At 31.7% G+C, this 16,291-nt stretch overlaps 1 protein-coding gene across 1 annotated transcript; it reads left to right on the plus strand.

Annotated features, from left to right (window-relative positions):
* Positions 1-13,147: 13,147 nt before the first annotated feature.
* On the plus strand, positions 13,148-15,316 carry LOC114389339. The gene is made up of 3 exons (XM_028349987.1): positions 13,148-13,301; positions 13,705-14,147; positions 14,602-15,316. Exons 1-3 carry the CDS (start codon positions 13,226-13,228, stop codon positions 15,148-15,150), a joined length of 1,068 nt encoding a protein of 355 aa, XP_028205788.1. The 5' UTR covers positions 13,148-13,225; the 3' UTR covers positions 15,151-15,316.
* Positions 15,317-16,291: the final 975 nt, after the last annotated feature.

The following is a 16,291-nucleotide window of genomic DNA, read 5'->3' on the forward strand; positions in this document are numbered from 1 at the left end:
TTAGGAAATCCCCGATACTCTCTCTTTTCCCTGTATATCTCTGATAATAGGAAATCTCCTATAATCCCTCCCTTCCTTGTATAACTCCTGTAATCTCTATCTCCTTGAAAAACATATATTTTGCTGTCTATTTAAGAAAGAAGGGTCGTAGAAGGAAAATATGTTTTTCAAAAAACAAAAGCTCTTATCATACTATAAAATATTTTCTGGTCTCTTGATATTTTGATATGGTATTAGAGCTATAACTCTGAACCGTGGTCAACTCTTGTGTTCTGGTCCATAGAAAGCATTATTCTTGTCTTGTGATCTTGTGGGTGTCTTTGTGACTTATCTTCCTTGGAGATCTGGAGCAAGCAAAGTGATTTACAATTAGGTTTTGTTTCAAAGTCTTATGCCTTTTGTTTGTGCATTTTCATAGGTTTCTGATTTTGTTGTTGTGTTCTGTCATTACTTTAATTGTTGAACTGTATTACTCCATCATGCCTTATGAAAAGTCTGATTCCTTTCTTGTTCGGTTCAATGGAAAAAATTATTCTACTTGAAAGTTTCAATTCAAATTATTTGTCAAAGGGAAAGATTTATGGGGTCATATTAATGGGAAAAAACCAACACTTACTAGTCCAGAGGATTTGGCAAAATGGGAAATCAAAGATGCTCAAATCATGACCTGGATACTTAGCACGGTTGAGGCTCACTTTATCCTTAATCTGAGGCCTTATAAAGCTGCTAAGGAAATGTGGGATTATTTAAAAAAGGCTTATAATTAAGAGAACACAGCTAGGAGATTTCAATTGAAATATGAAATGGCTAATTTTACACAAGGGAGTCTCTCAATTAAGGAATATTTTTCTAGTTTTCAAAATCTTTGGATTGAATATTCAAACATTATTTATGTTGGAATCTCTGACGAAGCCCTCTCTGTTGTCCAAAAAGTGCACGAAACCAGCAAGAGAGACCAATTCTTGATGAAGTTGCGATCTGACTTTGAAGTCACTCGTTTTAATCTGATGAACCACGACCTAGTACCAACTTTGGATGCTTGCTTGATTGAACTCCTTCAAGAGGAACAACACATAACAACTCAAGCAGTTGTGGAACACAAAACCAATACTAGTTCTCTTCTTAATATGGCATATGCAACACAAGGAAGGAATAAGAGCAGAGATATGTGTTCTGTCCAATGCTACAACTGTAAAGGATTTGGTCATATTGTAAAGGATTGCCCATAAAAATTCTGTAACTACTGCAAGCAGCGAAGGAATATCATCACAGCTTGCCCGATTCGACCTGAAAGGAAGCAAGGAACTGCTTATCATGCCTCTGTTGGTGCTTCCAGCTCTACTACATTGCATGTTCCAACGTCTATTCCTACACCACCTGCAAACACACTTACTCCTGAAATGGTACAACAAATGATTCTTTCTGCATTTGGGCTCACAGGTAATCCTAATTTTTCTTCTAAACCTTGGTACCTTGATTCTGGAGCTTCTAACCATATGAGCAATTCTTCAGTGTCTCTTTCCAATGTACAAAATTAAAATGGAAATCAGAAAATTCACACAGTTGATGGCAACTCTTTGCCTATTAGTGCTATTGGTGATATTTCCCCTTCCTTGACTAATGTTCTTGTGTCTCCCAGTCTTTCAACAAATCTTATTTACGTTGGTCAATTGGTTGATCATGATTATAATGTCCAATTTTCTTGTTCTGGTTGTATTGTGTAGGATCAAGTGTCTGGGAAGATAATCCTGAAGGGACCTAAAGTGGGATGACTTTTTCCGCTACACTTATCTTCTTCCACAATTTATCCCACTTTTCCTTTACTTTCTCTAGTCTATATTGATGATAGAAAAATAAATAAAATGTGGCATAATCGTTTAGGGCATCCAAATTCTCATGTACTTAGTACCTTGTTAAAATCTGGTTCATTGGGCAATAAAATTTTTTCTGTTCCTTTTGATTGTACTACATGCAAACTTGGAAAAAGTAAATTTTTACCATTTTCAAATAATGCATCTCATGCAACCCATTGTTTTGACATTATTCACAGTGATGTTTGGGGGATTTCACTTGTTGTTTCTCATGTATGTTATAAGTATTTTGTTACTTTCATAAATGACTACAATCAATTTACTTGGGTATACTTTCTTCGATCTAAGGGAGAAGTTTTCTCTATTTTTCAACGTTTTGTCGCACTTATTGAGACTCATTTCTCTGCCCACATAAAAATTTTAAGATCTGATTCTAGAGGAGAATATGTCTCATGAATTTCAAAGTTTTCTTCAAAATCAAGGGATCATATCTCAGCGTTCTTGTCCATCCACACCATAACAAAATGGTGTTGCCGAAAGAAAGAATCGTCACCTTCTTGACGTAGTAAGAACACTTTTGCTTGAATCATTTGTTCCTCCTCATTTTTGGTGTGAAGCACTTTCTACTGCTATTCATTTAATAAATTGGTTACCTTCTCCTATATTACAAAATGTTTCTCCTTTTTTAAAGTTGTTTGGGCATTCTCCTTCATACTCTGATCTTCATACTTTTGGTTGTGTTTTTTGTGCATCTTCCTGCTCATGAACGTAACAAATTTACTGCCCAATCTATTAAGTGTGCTTTTCTAGGATATGCTATTACTCAAAAAGGGTATGTTTGTTATGATCCACAGTCCCATCGTATTAGAATCTCCAGGAATGCGGTTTTCTTTAAAAATCAATATTTCTTTCCATCGTTTATTGACCCACCATCATCATCTTTATCTCCTATGCCACACTTTTCAGATTCTTCCATAATTGTGGAATGGTTTAAGCCTGGTTTTGTGTATAAAAGACGTCGTCCAGTTGATCCTAGTTCCCTTCATGATTCAACCTTGGCACTAGATCCTGTCACTCCGGTCATACCTCTTCGCCGGTCCACTCGACCGTCTAAACCCCCTAATTGGTATGGTTTTTATACACTTGTATCTTTATTAGCTACCTTGTCTTCTATTAGCATTCCCTCTTGTTACACACAGGCTATGGAACATGAATGTTGGAAACAAGCAATGCAAGAAGAACTACAAGTACTTCATGAGAATCACACTTGGGACATTGTTTCTTGCCCTCCCACGGTCATACCTATTGGAAGTAAATGGGTTTTCTCTATCAAGCTTCGTTCAAATGGCTCTTTGGACCGCTATAAAGCTCGATTAGTAGCCCTTGGTAATAAACAGGAATATGGGGTTGATTATGAGGAGAAATTTGCTCCTGTTGCCAAGATGACTACCGTTCAGACCATCCTCGCCATTGCTTCTTCTAAATCTTGGCCGTTGCATCAAATGGATGTGAAGAATGCCTTTCTTCACGGTGATATCAAAGAAGAAATCTACATGAAGCTTCCATCTGGAATAACTACTTCCTCTCCTAATGATGTTTGTAAACTACAACGTTCTCTGTATGGGCTTAAACAGGCTCCTCGGGCTTGGTTTGAGAAGTTTCGTGCTATACTTCTTAATTTCTCCTTCTCACAAAGTCAATATAATTATTCTCTCCTCTTCCACAAGTCTCCCTCAGGTATAGTTCTCATCTTGGTTTATGTGGATGATCTAATCATTACGGGAACTGATAATGGGTTGATTACTAAGCTTCAAGTCGTGCTACATGCAACATTCCGCATGAAAGGTCTTGGCCAACTCACATATTTTTTAGGATTAGAGGTACATCATCGATCCAATGACATATTTTTAAACCAACATAAGTACATTCAAGATTTGATAGCTTTGGTTGGTTTGGAAGGCATTACTTCAGTTGATACTCATATGGAAGTAAACGTCAAATATAGGAAAGATGAAGGAGATCTTTTGGCTGATCCAACTCTCTATCGACATTTGGTAGGAAGTCTTATCTACCTAACGACAACTCGACCTGACATATCATATGTTGTTCACCAAGTCAGCCAGTTTATGTCTTCTCCTAGACATCTTCATCTCGCTGCTGTTCGTCGTATTATCCGTTATCTTATAGGGTCTGCTACACGTGGGTTATTCTTTCCTTGAGGCTCACCTTTACAACTTATGGCTTATAGCGATGCTGATTGGGTAAGGTGTCCGGATACCCGTCGGTCTACTACAGGTTGGGTGTATGTTTCTTGGCGGTGCCCTCATTTCTTGGAAATGTAAGAAGCAGGATCGTGTTTCTAAATCTTCTACTGAGGCTGAAATTGTGTGGTTACAGGCTAATTGATACATATGTCAAATGCAAATTATGTACCTCTTCTTGGCCAAGGACACCCTGATTTACACTTACCCCTCAATGTTTGTGTAATAGCTGCAAAAGAAAATGCAGTTATTAAGTAGCTAATTGACAAAAAAAATGAGTTTAGAAGTGATTAAGTCTCTATTTGTCCTAGTATAATAAACTTGGAAGAGTTTAAAATTTAAAACTCTAGAGCTTCACAATCACGACAGTATCTAATAGGCTAGGCTTTTAATATTTCAAAGACATTTAAGATCTTGTATCCAATTTTAGGCTCTTATGTTTGTAGGATGCAGACAAAAAAGGCCATTTTACAATCGGTGAAGAGGTCCAACAATTGACAAAAAATGATGTTGAAATCATTTCCAAGTTCAAACAGCAGTGAGATAATTCTAAAAATCCAATACTGATTATACTGAAAACTGAATGCTAAAAAAAAAACTAAATGTTAAATAGAGACTTACCGAATGCTAAAAAAACCCAAAACTGAATGCTAAAAAAGAAAACTCATGCTACTAATATTAGATAATTCTAAATATCTAATATTTGCAAGCATCTAGCCTTAACCCAAAACTAAATGCTAAAATTTCTTTTTTATATTATGTGTCCAAGTATCAATTTCAATGTAAAAAGAAAAACTTGAAGCATTGAAACAAAATGTAGATATTTGCTATTCAAATTGTTTTACTTTAGTGAATAGTAAGACAATGTATATCAAACCAACTTCACTACTTATGCTTGTTAGATACATAATTAAGAAGGTGTTATATCCACTAAGGAAAAGTAGTAGTCAATTTAAGAACATAATAAGATTCGCCCAATGCCACACTTCATGAAAGCAACTTAACATTCAAATTTAATACCTAAACCACAAAAGCATGGCGGGGCAAGTCCAAAAACCTCTTTAAATGCAAAGAGAGAATAGTCAAAGACCCAATATGGGGAAACCATGGAACTATCGAAGAGAAAATTATATACATCAAGAAATGTCGAAACCATGGAACTATTGAAAAGAAAAAGCAAAACTAGTTGTGTAGCTAACCTTGTTTGACAAAAAAAGTAACAAACGTGTTAGATGAGCTTCTGGTTGGGGCTTCTTGTAGCTACAACTAGGGGAGAGAAATAAGAGAAATCAGAGAAGGGTGAGTTTTTTTAGGTTTTCTCTAAATGGCATCATTTTGACGATTTTGTATTTTTTTTATGCAAAAACCCAATAGGGGTTTTAAAAATTGGTCGGGTCACTAGCTTTGCACAAAACAAGCCGAGTCTGACCGGGTCATACCGGGCCAGATGCACAGTCGGTCCAATAATCAAACTGGCCTGATTCTAACACTAGGTCTCGGTCGGATTGGGTTTAAGAAAAATGCTTTCCACAAAGGTTTTGAGGGGCATTTTACGATAATTTTCAATCGTATTTTGGAAAGTCTTGACTTTCCACGACGATTCTCAAAGCGTCTTAATTTTTTAAAAAAAAAAGCAGATGAATGCTTCTGGGATGATTTTTGGGAAAAATGTTCTTAAAAATACGACTCGTCAGACACGGTTGGGGTGCAATAGAGGCGGCCTACCATCCGGGCACGAACACATCACCTATTTTTATTTTTTATTATTTATTAAAAAAATTTATTAAATACAAACTAGTTCTCATTCCCATGCACCTTTTTCTTCTCCTTCATGTTTCTCACAAGCAAACCAAACACCTTTGTCACCACATGCCATTGCCTCTGTTGCCCCACGCAAGTAGCTCACTCCCCTATTTTTCTCTTTTCTAATATGCTTGATTGCTCTCCTATTTCTCTTTTTTCCTTTATGTAGTACACAATGTATATTGCTGGTATATTACTTTTTGTATTGAATTTTATACCGTCATGTTTCACATGGTATATTGCTTTTTATATTGAATTTTATACTGAATTCACATCAAAATTAGCCAATAATAAGAAAAATGTTAAAGAAGAGTATATTACTAATATTTCCTTTTGTTTGTTTTATCCTTTGATATAAATTATTAATTGGATCCCAATATTTTTTTTTTGAAATGTAAAGCTGAATAATAGGATCTGAATATAGTGTCTGGTTATAAAGTTGTTTTCAATCTTTGGGCATTGCCAGGGTACATAAATTATGGGTATATTAAATCTGCAAAATATATAAAATTATGGTTTTTTTCCTCTCTTTTTTATGTTTTATTTTTCCTGTCTTATAATACAAAATTTTGGGTTTCTTTCTCTTTTCTATGTTTTATTTTTCTTGTTTCATAATATAAAATTTTGGGTGGGTTTGTTATAAATAAAATTCTTTTTGTTTGGCTGATTCAAAAACAGAGAAAGTGACTATGAACTTTTTATTTTGTCTCTCTTTATTTAATCAAAGTTTTTTGTTCCTTAACTGGTCATGTGCTTGTTCATACATATGTAGGTTTTGTTCAATGTTTTATTTTTATTAATTCTTATTGTATCCATTTTTGGTATTATAGAGATGAGTAGTGCTAATGAAGCTACGAAGAAAGAGGATCAAATCAAACCCTTATGTCATGAAATTAAGAAGGACTCACGATGCGGAAATGCCATGATCAAATGTCATTTGTGTGAAATCTCATTCACTGGGTCTTACACTCGAGTAAGGACTCACCTACTAATAATCTCGAGAGAAGGAGTTAGACCTTGTTCAAAGGTGACTCCTTCAAAACTTACCAAATTTAAAAAAAAAAGAACAATGAAGCAACTTTGAACATACAAAATTCAAAGAAAAAAATGCCTCTCTACCCGGTGAAGGAAAATAGACACAAGATGATGCTCCTCCAAAAGTCCTAGGTCTTATAGAAAAAGGTTTCAATTTGCAAAGCAGAGATGGTCTTAAGGCCAGAATTGCAAGGGTGTTTTTCTGTTTAGGGCTACCATTTCATTTATCAAGGAATTCTTATTATAGGAAAACATTTTCTTATTATACCAATACTCTTAATCTCAGTGGATATAAGCCTCCAGGTCACAATAAGTTGAGAACTACCTTTCTTACAACATAGAGAAGTCATGTGGAGAACCTCTTGCAACCAATAAGAAATTTATAGGATCAGAAAGGTGTGACCATTGCTAGTGATGGGTGGAGTGATTCTCAAAGAAGACCTCTTATCAACTTCATACCTGCTACCTTAAAGGCAATAAATTGCTCTGGTGATATAAAGGACAAGGATTTCATTGCTCAACACATTAAAGATGCAATTATGGAGGTTGGGTCATCAAATGTGGTACAAATTGTGAATGATAATGCAACTGTATGTAAGGTAGCAGGTATAATCATAGAGAACTAGTTTCCTGCCATTTATTGGACTTCTTGTGTTGTGCACTGCACACCTTGAAACTTGCATTGAAAAATATTTGTGCAGCCAAGGATGCTAAGAAAAGCAATGTTACTTATGAACAATGTTATTGGATCACACAAATTGTAGATGAGACTAATTTGATTAAATTTTTTATCATGGGATACTCTATGAGATTATCAATGTACAACAACTTCAACTCATTAAAGTTGTTTTCTGTTACTCCATCAGGATTTGCTTCAACTATTGTGATGCCCAAGAGGTTTAGAAGTTTGAAAGAAGGACTCCAAAAGATGGTTATGAGTTCTGAATGGTCTAATTACAAGGATGATGATGTTGGAAAGGCAAAACAAGTGAAAGAAACTTTGTTGGATGATATTTGGTGGGACAAGGTTGATTACATACTTTCTTTCACTACTCCTATTTATGATGTTCTTACAAAGATAGGTAATGATATGGCTTGTCTTCACTTCGTATATGATATGTGGGATTCAATGATTGAAAAAGTGAGACAAGTCATATACCGACATGAAAGAAATATAGAAAATGAAGAATCACCTTTTTATGACATAGTGCACAAAATTTTAATGGACTGTTGGACTAAGAGTAACACACCTCTTCATTGTCTAACACGTTATTTAAACCCAAGGTTTTATGTCCTTAAATTAATTTATGATTATATTTTTTTTGCATGCATTTCTTTGTGGGTTATATTAATTTATGTTTATATTTTTTCAATGTTATAGATATTATAGTCATGAATGGATAAGTGAAGATCCATCAAGAGTTCCCCCACATCAATATGTGGAACTTATTGATGAAATGAAGAAATGCTTTAGAAGATACTTTGATGATGTGGATGTAAGGAGACAAGTTAATTTGGAGTTTGCAATTTTTTCTGGTGAAAGAAAAGACTTTCATGATGTTGACTCTTTAAGGGACATAAGTGAATTGGATGCAAAATCTTAGTGACTTGTTCATGGTGCTCATGCACTAACACTTCAAAAGATTGTCCTTAAGCTAGTTGGGCAACTGTCTTCATCTTCTTGGTGTGAAAGGAATTAGAGCATCTATAATTTCATACATAGTTTGAAAAGAAATAAGATGACACCTAAAAGAGCGGAAGATCTTGTATATGTTGATAGCAATTTTCATCTCATTTCAAGAAATTCCTCAAACTACAATAAAGAGGAAACTATAATGTGAGATATTGCAGGTAATAGGTTTTCACTTGATGATGATGAAATCCTTGAACTAGTCAATTTATCTCTTGATGAACCAATTTTAAAAACTATCTTTTTCAATGAAGATGACCAAGGGTTTTCATAGACTATCATTTAATTTTTTTTTTTGTTAGACTTGATGCTTAGTATTAGTACTTTTTATAAGACATTTGACATATCTCTTGATGTCTCTTAGTAGTTAGTACTTTTTCTTAGATTATCATGAGTATATAAATTTTATTGTCATATTTAATCATATTTAAATTTTGGTCATATTCATATTAATCATATTTTATATATATATATATATATAGGTGTTTGTCATGTCCTTGTGTTCATGTTTTTTTATTATAAACGTGTCCAAAGTGTCGTCTTCTACACCATGTCCGAATAGGTATTTTTTAGATCACTTTCATTTACAAATGAAAAGTAATGTATAAAAAGACACTTGGTAGTGGACAATGTCAACATGGTTACCTCCACAATTTATCAATCAATTTAAGCTTAAGGCCACACATAACTATAAAGGTTCCTAAAACCAACAACCTTGGCCTATTTTGATGCCTCCAAGGATTGGATATGTTCACGCCTCGAGCATTTGCCCAAGGGATGGTTAAAAACGCAGGTACAAAAAATGAGAGTGCATGTAATTATAACTTTAGATATAAGTAGTCAAACTTTCTTCTTTCCTTGAATGCAACGTTTTAGTTCCTAATTCTTATATTAAGTGACTGTTGGCAAATCCGGTGAAAGTTGAAATGGCAGAGAAAAATAAATGTTGAAGAAGAATAACCAGAGGTGAGAAAAAAAATAAAAGTTAAAGAATATTTTCATGCTTTTTCTTTTAAAAAAATGCGTGGTATTTTCATGAGACAATCAGAAGTGTCCTATTTTACAACTCTCCGATATGATGTTAATTTTTTTTTCTTTAAATAAATTATTCAAGATTTTCTTTAACCTAAACAAAATTTTATTTACTGTTTTATGTTTATTTATTAAAAAAATATATTCAAAATAAAACAGAGACAAACATTTTTTTAAAAGCAAACAGGAAAAATTGTACTTAATTTATGAGAATATATTTAATTCACGGGGATGAACTTTTTATTAATGGTTTTATTTCTATCAAAATTAAAGTTTCTTTTATCTAATTAATATATATTTAATTTAATTACATAACAAAAAATATTTAAATCAATGTAATTATTATCATTAACTTCTTCATGAAAAGTTAGTGTTGAAAATTAATTTTAATTAAATAAATTGTTTAAAATTTTCTTTCACCTGGACGAATTTAAATTTATTTAATTTTATTTATTGATATATAAAAGCAAGTATGAAAATTTTTTTCTTTCAAATTATAAAATAAAAATTATATACTAAATATACCACTATGTATCATTAATATATTATATATAATACTCGTTTAAAAATTTCATACAATGTTCAATTAGCTATTTGACATCAAACTGCTTTTAACAATTATTTTAATTTTACTCTTACTAATATTTAACACAAAATTATATTATTAACACTCTACTTATATACATCATACCAATAATTGATTTCTTACAAAGTTAATACATATTATCATTAATTAGTAAATAGTAGTATTAATTAAAAAAAGACCCGTGCGTTGAAATTAGTAAATGATATAAATTATTCATCGTGTAATTTCTTTGGTATGAACAATTTACTAATTTCACATTAAGATCCAACTATTATGAAAAATATAATCAATGGGAATGAAAAATTTTCATTTTAGCATGAAGATCAAATTTGACTTAACTTATAGGATAAAATTTTTACTTTAAATCACCTTAAAATTCAAATTTATGGAAGAAAATATACTCTATTATAAATTTTTTATATTTTTAATTATTGTTGTAATAATTTAGTATAGATTATATAAACTATAAAATACAACACATGCGGATTATTTTTTCCCCATAAAATCAAGTAGGAAAATATTCACTTACTTCACAGGAATAAACAAAATATAACATGAGTTTTTCTTTCATAAAAGCAAATAGGAAATTTTTACTTAATTCACGGGGATAATTTTAAAAAAACTATTATTCAAATATTTTAATGTAAATTTATTTCCATGATGCTTATTATATTTTGACTTAATTAATTTAATAAATATTTTTTGTCTAATCAAATTTAATTTGCTCTCATGCAACTAAAATACGTTTAATTAAATGAAAGAAAATAAATTCAATTCAAAATTTTGTTTCAATTTTTTATATCATATTTAAAATTTTAAAAATATGCAAATAAGTTATTTTTCTTTCATTATTTTTAAATTAAAATCTATATATAAATTAGTGTGTATAAAAATATACATAAAGCATAACAGAAGAAATAAACTGTGTTCCATCATTAGTATGAGGTGGGTTTAAATTTTTTTTAAATAAGTTTTTCACTTTTTTCATCTTCACATTTTTTCCTTTCCTTTTACAAAGATATATATATATATATATATATATATATATATATATATATATATATATATATATATATATATATATATATATATATATTTGTAAACAAGCTTGAGAGAGAATTATTTCACAAAACAAGAAAATTTAGAAGCTTGAGAGGATCAAGTATAAATTTTAGTTCAATTCATCCGACTATGATTGAATACTAATTTCAATAACAAAAGCCAACTCAATAGTTTGATTTGATTGTTTGACAAGTTGAGAGCTTAAAATGCATAAAGCATATATATATTTTTTTAAAATTCTTATATATTTTATCTGCTGTAAAAAAATAATTATTTTTTTATGCAGTCCACTAAAATTCATGCTATTATAAGGAAGGATCATATAACTCTATTTGAGTGATACGTTTTTGCATGAAGGAAAAGTTTATACAATGGAGAATTTTATGGTAGACAGTGCATACAAATTTGAGAGTTACTAATCAAAGTTAAATTTTATTTCAACTATCAAAGTATATAATGGAGTAATAGAAGCCAGGTGTAAAAGCATTACAATTAACTTTTATGAATTTGTTGGGATATTTTAATAGGAAATATGTTACATTTGATTTTTAAACTTTATTTCAAGTGTGAATTGAAATATTATCTTCAAAATTTAAAATACAATAACATGACATGGGTTATAATACTCATGTTAATAATCATTAATCATATATTAATATAATATTTATAATACTTATTAATAAACTGTGTTTGTTTCTGTGTTTCCCTAAACAACTTTTCTACAATTCCAAATCTTAAGGATTTTTTGCTTTATTATAGACAATAGGATATGTTGCTGATATAATTGCAAACTATTTGCATAGACGATGTGTTGGTTTTACAATACTATTTTTATGGGTCTAATGTAGGGGAACTATTTTCATATCCAAATTATTTCATCTAAATTCATATTGTTATGTGATTAATGATTCCAAAACAATGACCCGAATTCTAATACTATGAACAATTTACCTAAATTCACGTTAACATCTAATTATTTTGAAAAATATAACCAACGAAAATGAAAAAAAAAATCTGTTTAAGTATGAAGAGAAATTTAGACTTAACTTACAGGATAAAATATAGATTTAAAAATTATAATAAAGCATATTAATGTTTAAGTATGGGAAGAAAATATGCTTTATTATAATTTTTAAATTTTTTCATTAATGTTATAATAATTTAATATAGATTTTACAAAAAATGAAAAATACAACACGTGTGAATAAGTTTTTTTCATAAAAGTAAGTAGAAAAATTTAACTTAATTCATGGAAATAAAAAAAATATAAAAATGGGAATGAATTTTTTCTTTCACAAAATCAGATAGGAAAATTTTAGCTTAATTCACGGAGATAAATAATTTACTTAAAATTACATTAATATCTAAATTGATAAGGTGAATTTACATTACTTTTAATTAGTTGTTATAATAATTCAAAGGAAAATATATTTTAATAGGTCTAATGTAGGTCAACATGAGGTTGACATACATATCCAAATTCATATCATTATGTGATTAATCATTCTAAAATGATGGCCTGTGCGGATTCTAATGCTAGTTCATTGTCGAGAAAGTACTTACTTAACGCACCCCAAAATTTCCTAATATATTTTAATAGGCCTTCTTCCTGAAAATGGAAGTGTGTAGTAATTACCTACGGAGCAATGCATCACCAATGGGCTTATCAAACAAATAGGCCCGCTTTAAAAGCCCATAATCTAAACCAAAACCAACGGGCCGAGACTCAAAACAAACCCAAAATTCAAAAACTTGGAACCTAACGGCTAGTTGATTGTGTGTTGTTTTATTTTAGCTAATAAGCAAATAATCGCACGCGCCAACGGTCAGATTTCGATGCCAACCCCACCGTTTTATAAACCCCGCATGTTTTAGTCCAAAACGCAAATATTCTTCATTCATTCAATTCCTTTGAATCTTGTTCTCTCTAATCTCTCTCACTACAATGGAGACTCCATCATCCACAGCAAGAAGAATCACAAGATCCCAAATCGCCTCCAACAACAACATCCCCGTTTCAAGTAAGCGATTCCTCTTAATTTCTCTTCAAATCCCACCAAGTGTTTGTGTTTGGTTTAAAGTTGGATTGAACGAGCATACATTTCTATGCACGTTTTGTGAGAAGTAGGAATTTGTAACTTTTGATTCACCAAGTGTGTGTTTGGTTTAAAGTTGGGCTGAACCAGCATACATTTCCATGCACGATTTGTGAGAAGTGGGAATTCGTAACTTTTGATTCACCAAGTGTGTGTTTGGTTTAAAGTTGGGTTGAACAAGCATATATTTCCATGCACGTTTTGTGTTTTGTGAGAAGTAGAAATTCGTAACTTTTGATTCAACAGCTGTTTGGGATCTCCCAGCGGTAAACCAAAAACACACCAATGGTCTTTCTCAAAATTCATGATCTTTTGTTTCTTTTCACAGGAAAAAAGAACGAGGACTGCTCAGAAAAGAGCGTTTCAAAAACGCGGCAGAGAAGCAGCGTGCAACAGCAGGAACGGTGTGCGCTGGTCGACATATCGAACGATTCACCGATCGCGGGGCTGGCGAACGGGAAGGACATCATTGAGACGCCGTTGTCGTCGATGGCGAAGAAGAAGAGGGTGAAGAAGACGATGAAGACTCCGGGGTCGGGAGAGGCTCTGCTGAGGGGCCAGGTGAAGACCCTCTTGCAGAGAGTGGAGGAAGAGGCTGTGATTTCGAAGCTATCGATGGAAATTGTTGCACCCTTTCTGAAACTTGCGAATTCTTCTCCAATGTCGCTTCTTGCGCCCACTCCCGCAAACACACCACAAGTCCCCAATCTTTCTGAAGTGGCTTTGGTGTCTCCACCTTCTAGTGTGGTTGAAGAACAATTGATCTCTCGGGTTAGTAATCTTGGTTATAATCGTATTTTTGGTCTTGTTTTCTTGTTGCCCATTTTTGCTTTCAAGAAAATTAATATTGTTTTTTTATCATGAAATTAATATTTTATGTTTGGTATGAGGAAAGAGAGTAGATAGATAGATAGATAAGAAAAGGATTGATTTTTATTTTTTGTTTAGGATATGTTTAGGATATTTTTTGTTTTTAAAAATAAAACAAACTCAATTTTTTCTTTAGTTTTATTTTCTTTATGCTAAATAGAGTGTAAATCTTGATTACTAAAGGAAAAAGCATCAAATTAAATGTTTTCTATATTCATATGGGTGGTAAAGGAAAAAGCATCAAATTAAATGTTTTCTATATTTCAAAGATATTAAAGGTGTTAATTTCATATGGGTAGGTATTGTTTGAATGCTAAGAGTAAAGGGCTTTTTGCTGCTTCTTTTTTTATGGCAGGTGGTGAATGAAATATTTGAAGGGAAGAAGAACGAGAATGCTGAATGTGAGAAGAGTGTGATAACCAGGTCCTTGCTGTTGGACTTCTCGGACAAATCCGAGGTTTCAGAATGCTCTTCTGAGGTGACATATCAGGAAGTGACACAAGGAAGTGTTGGTAGCCGTGGGTCCACCGAGGATGATGGTGCTTCCATTTGGTCCATTCAGGTGAATGCGAGCACGCATGACGAAGATGAGGACGATGAGGAAATGGGTGAAGAGGAAGAAGAAGAAGAAGAAGATTATTGCGAGGATGCTGAAGAGTGTTATGATTATGTTGGAGGGTTGTCACTTGAAGAGCTATGTGCTGGGATGAATAACATTAGTGTGAATGAGAACAAGGGTTGTGGGAAGCACACGAGGTTTGTGTACGATAGTGAGGATGAGATTGTGGAGAAAGTGATAGAATGTTGTGCTGAGTCTGATGTGATGCGTTTGAAGGGTTTGCCAACACCCAAAGGAAAGCACCTTCGCTTTCCTCAGGAGGAAGAAAATTCCTCTGACTTGTGATTTTTGATAATTGGTGCTGCTGCGGTTTGGTTTGGTATTGTCTTTCTTGACACCACTGTTTTGGTTAATGGTGTGATTGGGGAAGCTAAATTGCTGCTCCAATAAACACAACCATTGTTATTTTTCTTTATCAATAATAAATAAACCATTGCTTGTTTAAACATAATTTGCTCTGCCTTCTTGCATTCTTTCCCTTATAGCGCGCACGTACATTTTCTTTCTTCATTCAGCCATGACGTGCTCCATTATTCAAATAACTATTACACATCCATGAAATGAATTTTGTTTTGATGATTTTATTATAAAGCTAACATAATAACGTTACTTTCAATTCAATATTTATCCAAACTATCAACATCTTTTTCAAATAGTTTATACAGATAATTTAGTTTAATTTTTTGAATCAATATTTTAAATTTCTTTATTATTACAACTAATAAAATAAAATAAAAATCAGAATGTCATAAAATTAAATTTTGACATTCTTTCTGGTTTTTTTTTACAATTGTCTTCCTATTTTTTGCTAAATTGCACTAAAATTGAAATATATACAAGATTATAAATAATATAATTTGGTGGTGTAAAACTGTAGAGTATTTAATTATAAATAAAATGAAGTCTCACTTCACTTCTGAAACTCCTACACATATATTTATGCACTTTATAAAATTAAACTTCTTTGAAAAATTTGACCTACCTTCAACATTAATAGATAACATGAACATTATATATTAAAAAAATAATTTTTGAGAAATTTTTTATTTTAATTTATTGTCATTATACTTTGAATTGTGTATTTTTTATCATATTGTTTGTGCACGTGATTAGACTTTTTCTTATCATAAAAATAAATATTACTAACACACTTTATAAAATATTTTTGGCATATTATTATATTGGTAAAATTTTATTATAAATAAAAAAATTTGTTGGTTTAATTTATTTTATTCAAGAAGTTTCACTGATATGGCAAAACATTAGGAAGAAGATTAGGAAAGAAAACTGAAACAATATCAAATTTATTTTTACTTGACATTCTCATTTATTTTATTTTATTAGTTGTAAAATTCTTATTGATTGTGTCTAAAAATGATGTGTTAGGCTTGTGTCTACTTAAGAGTTTCTCATACTATTTTACTTT

Source organism: Glycine soja, chromosome 16 (genome assembly GCF_004193775.1).
Source record: "Glycine soja cultivar W05 chromosome 16, ASM419377v2, whole genome shotgun sequence".
NCBI classification, from domain to species: Eukaryota; Viridiplantae; Streptophyta; class Magnoliopsida; order Fabales; family Fabaceae; genus Glycine; species Glycine soja.

Coding starts and splice junctions, on each gene's coding strand:
- LOC114389339 (XM_028349987.1), top strand. CDS start 13,226: ATGGAGACTCCATCATCCACAGCAAGAAGAATCACAAGATCCCAAATC. Junction 13,302..13,704: donor CAACAACATCCCCGTTTCAA/GTAAGCGATTCC, acceptor TTCTTTTCACAG/GAAAAAAGAACGAGGACTGC. Junction 14,148..14,601: donor AAGAACAATTGATCTCTCGG/GTTAGTAATCTT, acceptor TTTTTATGGCAG/GTGGTGAATGAAATATTTGA.